This window comes from Salmo salar, chromosome 19 (genome assembly GCF_965601325.2).
Source record: "Salmo salar chromosome 19, fSalSal1, whole genome shotgun sequence".
Classification (NCBI taxonomy): Eukaryota; Metazoa; Chordata; class Actinopteri; order Salmoniformes; family Salmonidae; genus Salmo; species Salmo salar.
In genome coordinates this window covers 60569227-60577854 of record NC_138309.1, presented here as the reverse complement: position 1 = coordinate 60577854, position 8628 = coordinate 60569227, and the positions used below count along the sequence as shown (strand labels likewise).

At 39.3% G+C, this 8628-nt stretch overlaps 1 protein-coding gene across 1 annotated transcript; it reads right to left on the bottom strand.

The window, feature by feature from the left end:
• Positions 1–2105: 2105 nt before the first annotated feature.
• gnptg (N-acetylglucosamine-1-phosphate transferase subunit gamma) lies at positions 2106–8598 on the bottom strand. Its single transcript, NM_001141599.2, is given in 11 exon segments — positions 2106–2525; positions 2667–2748; positions 2915–3040; positions 3257–3339; positions 3448–3562; positions 3743–3836; positions 3968–4051; positions 4265–4319; positions 5688–5755; positions 5864–5918; positions 8466–8598. Coding segments are annotated over 11 exon segments (912 nt in total). The 5' UTR covers positions 8533–8598; the 3' UTR covers positions 2106–2442.
• Between the last annotated feature and the right edge of the window lie 30 nt (positions 8599–8628).

The window sequence follows — 8628 nt, the reverse complement described above, 5'->3', positions numbered from 1 at the left end:
TTAAATCTCAAATCAAAAATCTAATATCATTTTATTGGTTGCATACACGTGTTTAGCAGATGTTATTGCGGGTGTAGCGAAATGATTGTGTTCCTAGCTCCAACAGTGCAGTAATATCAAAAAATACACACAAATCTAAAAGTAAAATAATGGAATAAAGAAATACAGAAATATTAGGATGGCAATGTCGGAGTCCAGAGTATGTATGTATGTATATATAGTACCAGTCAAAAGTTGACACACCTACTCATTCAAGAGTTTTTTAAAGATTTACTATTTTCTACATTGTAGAATAATAGTGAAGACATCAAAACTATGTAATAACACATGGAATCATGTAGTAACCAAAAGTGTTAAACAAATCAAAATATATTTAATATTTTAGATTCTTCAAAGTAGCCACCCTTTGCCTTGTTGACAGCTTTGCACATTCTTGGCATTCTCTCAACCAACTTCACCTGGAATGCTTTTCCAACAGTCTTGATGGAGTTCCCACATATGCTGAGCACTTGTTGGCTGCTTTTCCTTCACTCTGCAATCCAACTCATCCCAAACCATCTGTAGCTGCAGCTGTATTCATCAACCTGGCCAAGGCTTTCGACTCTGTCAATCACCACATTCTTATCGGCAGACTCAACAGCCTTGGTTTCTCAAATGACTGCCTGGCCTGGTTCACCAACTACTTCTCAGACAGAGTTCAGTGTGTCAAATCAGAGGGCCTGTTGTCCAGACCTCTGGCAGTCTCTATAGGGGTGCCACAGGGTTCAATTCTTGGGCCAACTAATTTCTCTGTATACATCAATGATGTCGCTCTTGCTGCTGCTGGTTCTCTGATCCACCTCTATGCAGACGACACCATTCTGCATACTTCTGGCCCTTCTTTGGACACTGTGTTAACTAACCTCCAGACGAGCTTCAATGCCATACAACTCTCCTTCCGTGGCCTCCAACTACTCTTAAATGCAAGTAAAACTAAATGCATGCTCGTCAACCGATCGCTGCCTGCACCTGCCCGCCCGTCCAGCATCACTACTCTGGACGGTTCTGACTTAGAATATGTGGAAAACTACAAATACCTAGGTGTCTGGTTAGACTGTAAACTCTCCTTCCAGACTCACATTAAGCATCTCCCATCCAAAATGAAATCTAGAATCGGCCTCCTATTACGTAACAAAGCATCCTTCACTCATGCTGCCAAACATATCCTCGTAAAACTGACTATCCTGCTGATCCTTGACTTCGGCGATGTCATTTACAAAATAGCCTCCAACACTCTACTCAACAAATTGGATGCAGTCTATCACAGTGCCATCCGTTTTGTCACCAAAGCCCCATATACTACCCACCACTGCGACCTGTATGCTCTCGTTGGCTGGCCCTCACTTCATATTCGTCGCCAAACCCACTGGCTCCAGGTCATCTATACGTTTTTCCTAGGTAAAGCCCCGCCTTATCTCAGCTCACTGGTCACCATAGCAGCACCCACCCGTAGCACGCACTCCAACAGGTATATTTCACTGGTCACCCCCAAAGCCAATTCCTTTTTTGGCCGCCTTTCCTTCCAGTTGTCTGCTGCCAATGACTGGAACGAATTGCAACAACAACAAACAAACAAACAAAAAAATCACTGAAGCTGGAGACCCATATCTCCCTCACTAACTTTAAGCACCAGCTGTCAGAGCAGCTCATAGATCACTGCACCTGTACATAGCCCATCTGTAAATAGCCCATCCAACTACCTCATCCCCATACTGTTATGAATTGTTTTGCTCCTTTGCACCCCAGTATCTCTACTTGCACATTCATCTTTTGCACATCTATCACTCCAGTGTTTAATTGCTAATTTGTAATTATTTCGCCACTATGGCCTATTTATTGCCTTACCTCCCTTATCTTACCTCATTTGCACACACTGTATATAGACTTTTTTTCCCTCTATTTTGTTATTGACTGTATGTTTGTTTATTCCATGTGTAACTCTGTGTTGTTGTTTGTGTCGCACTGCTTTGCTTTATCTTGGCCAGGTCGCAGTTGTAAATGAGAACTTGTTCTCAACTAGCCTACCTGGTTAAATAAAGGTTAAATAAAATAAAAAAATTGCTCAAGGCTGTAACTTTTTATTTTCTTAAAAAATGTATTTTCTGGATCAAACAATTTACATCTTCAGTGTCCTTCCTTTGATAGCAGAGGTGTGATTTCTGTCTAGACAGACAATGGAGTTGAAAAAATATATTCTAAGAATGTAGCTATGCCATTGGGGAGTACAGGTACGCCTCACAGTCAAGAAAACATGGTTGATTCTCTAAAATTGTATTTAGAATAAACACTTTCTTTTTTAACTTTAATTCTCTAATATGGAACTGCCATGTTTATTGTGTGACATCTGCCTTCTCTGCTGTTCAGTTAGTGGTCTGCAATATTTTGTGTAAATGTCTGGAATCCTCAGAGTAGGTCTACGATGAGGCCGTTGTCCCCCCTCAGGTGCTGATTTTGCACAGTCACACTCACTGGAATCTTCTCCTTAGCTGTCCGTAATGGGAGGGAAGGGTGCAAACATGTTAACATTGTACGGACTAATGCAATCGTAACTTACAAAGGGATTCCTTTCCTACATCTATTCATGGAGAAGTATGGACTAGTACATGAAGAATAATGCTCACACTCACCTGCCTTTGAATCATGGGGAATGTTATGTTGAGTGAGGAGAGCTTGCAATCTCTCAATCTCTTCCCTTTGTTTACGGACGTCCTGCATAAAACAAGCATCCGTAGAAATGTAAACAAATACAACTTCACAATGACATTTCATGTATATGGATAGCTAAACTAGAGCGTTAGCTGAAAGCTCTAAATGTCAGGGCTTCCATTACTACTCATGGTCGCGAATGGTTTTGGATTCTCTCCAGTGAACTTACCTGATTGCATTTCTGCAAGGAATCATGTGTCTTTGAGGTAGTTGTGATATCCGGCCTCTCCTTTGCCTTCTGGCTCTTTAGGAAACCAGCATCCTCAAAAATATCCCTCAGTAGATTATTGTAGCCCTGTAATACACATATACACGTTAAAAGACTTCTTAAGCGCTTTCCAGACAAGAAGTGAAACTCCGGAGTGGATATCGCATATATCATTGAAAATGAATAGGCCACCCCGCCTGCCGCTTTGTCTGCGAGCACCTTTAAACTCCTATGTAGTCCTACACTCATATAAGTGCTATGAAAGGGCAATGTCAACACCTATGTTAGTATGTAAAGTCGTACCTGCTCAGTAATGAGGTTCTCATAGCGGGCCTGTTCGACTTCATCCCATTCCATCTGCAGCTTGTCACTCAGAGTTGGGTACACTTGATGAGAGGACACACGTGTGTCTCAGAATGTAAACAAGCACCATCTTAAAATGTTAATAATTAAAAAAATGTTTTTTAAAGAGTCCCTGCTTTTGCTCGTCTTACCTAAGAGAGAATGTGGGTGGCATACAAGTGGGGTCTCAAAGCTTAGAGAATACACACAGGTAGTGGGCTCTGACACTTGAGCCAACTTGCTACTTCCACCGCAGGTCAGAATGACCTAGTGAAACGAGAGAATTTGTTTTTCACAAAGAACAGTAACCTCAACATTCAACTCTGCGATGTCTTTAGGCCTTTCACAAAGCTCGCTGACCGGGTTTGCACGTTATACTCACAAACGCTCGCCAATCCTGCTTTGTCAATTGGCCTCTGGAAGGAATGAGCACAAGCAATTTATTACCTTTGTTTGCCTATTTTTATTCCCACAGGCATCTCCCTCTCTCATCCACATGGCCAAAAAGGTGTTGTTCACAATCTCCCACTCCTGCCAGATTCTGTTGGAAAGACAAAGGGTGTAAACTGATGAATGGAAATAATGTATTCACAGGATAACATGCTTCAATGAATCTGATTCACCTGATAGGATGAGTGCAGTTTGAAATTGTGTTGTGGAGGATCCACTCACCCCAGTATGCCACTGTAAGCGTTCCACCTGAATGACTGCTCATGCTGGGTGATGTTGTGGAATGGACAGAATTCATATTTATACCTAAACAAAATAACAACACAATGATGTATTCTCAAATATACCTATTTTCTACACATGTCATCTTGCAGCCTTGACTAGCGGTGAACCAACCAATTGGAAAACTGGTACAGAAATCAAAGATGAGTCCTAAACAGTTTGATCGAAACTTTGCCATAATGTTCACCGCAGCAATTAGGTGTTGATTTTGTAGGCGCTCAGTTTCCCAGTACTTACGTGGACTCTATGTAACTGAAGCACTTTCCTGCTAGTCGGTGGAGATGTGCTGGTCCTATAAGAAAGGATTAGCAATGTTATGAAAAGAGCACAAGTAAAAAACAGGGCTGTATGGTCATACTGAATACAGTGCTAGGTATGGTCATACTGAATGCAGTGCTAGGTATGGTCATACTGAATACAGTGCTAGGTATGGTCATACTGAATACAGTGCTAGGTATGGTCATACTGAATACAGTGCTAGGTATGGTCATACTGAATACAGTGCTAGGTATGGTCATACTGAATGCAGTGCTAGGTATGGTCATACTGAATACAGTGCTAGGTATGGTCATACTGAATACAGTGCTAGGTATGGTCATACTGAATACAGTGCTCGGTATGGTCATACTGAATACAGTGCTCGGTATGGTCATACTGAATGCAGTGCTAGGTATGGTCATACTGAATGCAGTGCTAGGTATGGTCATACTGAATACAGTGCTAGGTATGGTCATACTGAATACAGTGCTAGGTATGGTCATACTGAATACAGTGCTAGGTATGGTCATACTGAATACAGTGCTAGGTATGGTCAGTTTAGACAGACAAGTAACTGCCAAAATAAAGGAAACACTTGAGTAAATGAGGGATAGGAAGTATATTGAAAGATGATGCTTCCACACAGGTGTGGTTCCTGAGTATATTAAGCAATTAACATCCCATCATGCATAGGGTCATGTATAAAAATGCACAGTTGCCCATTATTTTGGCTACCATGGCTAGAAGATAAGATCTCAGTGACTTTGAAAGAGGGGTCTCAAAGGAGCATAGGGGGTTTAAAGTGTGTGTGTGTGTTTGTGGCTCAGTCATCAGATCTCAACCCAACTGAACCCTTATGGGAGATTCTGGGATGGCGACAGACAGCGTTTTTCAACACCATCAACAAAACACCAAATGATGGAATTTCTTGTGGAATAATGGCGTGCATCCCCTCCAATAGAGTTCCAGACAGTTGTAAAATCTATGCCAAGGCGCATTGAAACTGTTTTGGCGGCTCGTGGTGGCCCAACGCCCTATTATGACACTTTATGTTGGTGTTTCTTTTATTTTGTCACCTGTATATTCTTGATTAATCACATGATCTGCCAGTGTTGACAGAATTAGATAATTACTTGCAAACACCATCTCCTTTGCTTTCACAAATGTAAACCAGTTGGTGACGTATTGTGATTTCATTTACCTCTGTATTAGGGGATTCTTTTTCCAATTGTTTCAATCCTTTGATTACTGAGCAACAACGAAAAAGGGACCAGACTACTGCGGTACCTTCCCACTGCTGGTGAAAGTAGCAATCTGTACTGCTATACCTATACAATACCTTATTGCAGTCTGCAGACCATAATGTAGTTTTAACCCAGTAAGTAATACGTATTCTTATTACCTGACACTGGGCCTGGAGTCACCTTGGGCTGGAGTCTACTTCCTTGGGCCAAAAAGGGATTGTTGAGCCTAGAGAAATAGGAGGGAACCACATTACACTGACTGAATTAGTATATTTTATACATTTAACTTTTGAAACATATATAAATGCAATTATAGAATATCATAAGGACTTACCCAAATGTATTTGGTTCCTCAACAATCTTCATTTTACCAGCAAATGAATAGGGGCCTAAAATAGGAATTTTAACAAGAATAAACCATCTGCATCCACACTAAAATTAGAAACATTTGAAGAAGACTGAAGAGAACTTAGAAGCTATTGTGCAATCCTTTCAAGCACACTTTGTGGGATGGTCCTCCCTCTAACATTCTGAGCAAGAATTTAAATAATAAAAATGAGTTGCTCCTACAATCAATTACAAACTGAGCATGTTGCCTCAATCTACCGCAAGGCTTTTTTTAAGAAGATCAATGAACCGATCACTTAATGTATATGGAATTCAAAGCAACCTAGCGTTGCCCTTGAGAAACTAATGATGTCAAAATATAAAGGAGGCATGGTACTTCCAAATATTAAAACATATTACAAGATAAACCGTATACTGGCTCTACCCACCAAAATAACCCCGTTGGTTAGCAATTGAAGAAATATCCCACCCCATGCCACTTAGATTGATAGCATAGGGAATACTTCCCAAATATCTAAAAGGCCATCCAAAAAGATCTGCTTCTTGGAATGTTCTTAAAATAGTTGGAAATAAATACGCAGTTTCCATATGTACCTCTCTCCAAGCAACCATCTGGAGCAATCCACACATATTAATCAATCAATCACAGACCAGTATTGTGGAGAGATTAGCTACAGATGGGAGTTTGGATAGTGGAGGATTTGTATAAAGATGGTAAAACTATGGATCTGAATGAACTGAAGGAAAAGGACGGCTCTATCAACCATTTTACAATCATTCAGATTGTTCAGGCAGTCAAGTCGGCATAAATAACCATTTAAATATAAACATGAGTTTAAAGAATTGGAAAGTTTCATAAAGGATGTCCATTCCAAAAACCACCTGGCATCAAGTGTATAAATTCTTAAACGAAAAACAAGGGCACTACACACTTCCCTTAAGAGAGAAATGGGGTAAAAATGTGAATATATCATATACAAGTAACTGAATGGGAAAAGGTATGGAAAAACAGTTTTAAACCGTGCAGAATCTAAAACACAAATGGTTCAGTATAATATAATTAATAGAACCTACTGGACTCAAAACATACACATGGCAAAAATGACAACCAACAGCAAATGTTGAAGATGTATATCAGATGATGTTGGTCAAGTGTCTTAAACTGGAAGCATATTGGAAAATAATATTCTCTCTATTTCTAGGAGCAATAGAAAAACAGACTACACACAAATGCAGCCTTTATCTCGCTGGGAAAATACGCCAAATGCTTCCATGCTTAGGACACTAACTCTCATAGCTAAAAGGGAAATTTAAAGCATTGGAAAAAAGAGGAGCCGCCCTCATTTGCAGAATGGCTCCAGCTGTCAATGAATAGCCAACTGTAACATTTTTGAAAACTATTGCAAATGGACATGGAAAGTCATATGAATACGAACAAATATGGGCTAAGTTTGAAGATACTGTCTTGAAGTGATTGAAAACGGGGAAATGTATGTAATTTATAATTAACACTAGTGTGTATTGATGCTAATACGTAATTTGACACAAATCATGCTCATAATGTGAAATTGCTCAAATTCTAATAGTTTGCCTAATTTCAGTTTGTGTACAATTGTATTATCTAAACCGTTGTGAAATATATTTTCAATAACCAAAAATATTGTGTTTTCAGCTGTTTGAAGCTGGTGTACAAAACCGAAAGTAAAGGATGCAAAAACAAAACTTGGCACATATAGAACATAAATGGCACATATAGAACATACCTACCGCTTCATATCTATTCTCAATGACATTGACAGATCTATAACTCACATTGCTATGTTCATAGACATATTGCAGCTTTAATTAAAAAAGAAACATTTGAGCGACATCATTTGTCAGCAGGGTTAATCTTGAATATACAAGAAAATACACATAAAATAAAATCCAGAGCCACATAACATCAAAATATATACAGTATCAGTCAACAGTTTGGACACACCTACTCATTCCAGGGTTTCTATTTATTTGTACTATTTTCTACATTGTAGAATAGTTAAGACATCAAAACGATCAAATAACACATATGGAACCATGTAGTAAACAAACAAAAAAAGTGTTAAATCTAAATATATTTTATATTTCAGATTCTTCAAAGTAGGCACACTCTTGGCATTTTCTCAACCAGCTTCATGAGGAATGTTTTTTCCAACAGTCTTGAATGAGTTCCCATATATGCTGAGAACTTGTTGGCTGCTTTTCCTTCCCTCTGCGGTCCAACTCATCCCAAACCATCTCAATTGGGTTGAGGTCTGGTGATTGTGGAGGCCAGGTCATCGGATGCAGCACTTCATCAATCATGATTCCATGTGTTATTTCATAGTTGATGTCTTCACTATTATTCTAGTAAATAGTAAAAATAAAGAAAAACCCTTGAATGAATAGGTGTGTGCAAACTTTTGACTGGTACTGTATATATTTAACTGCTCTATATTTTGGTTACAATGTTTGAGTTCGCAATCCGCTCCTCTAAAACCTAACCCGGAAGAACCCTTGAAACGACAGATGCTGTTTTGTTTGAGTACATGAATTAAGTGAAAAATACTTACTCAGCAGGGTAAGACATAGCAGACATATCCATAGTAAATGTAGTATTCTAGTCGATGTATAATACATGATTAGTGGACTTTTATTTACTTTGCTAGCTATACAATCCGTGGCTATATTTTTTTGTTTTACAGTAGTGGTCACGTGACTATTAGGGAAACATGG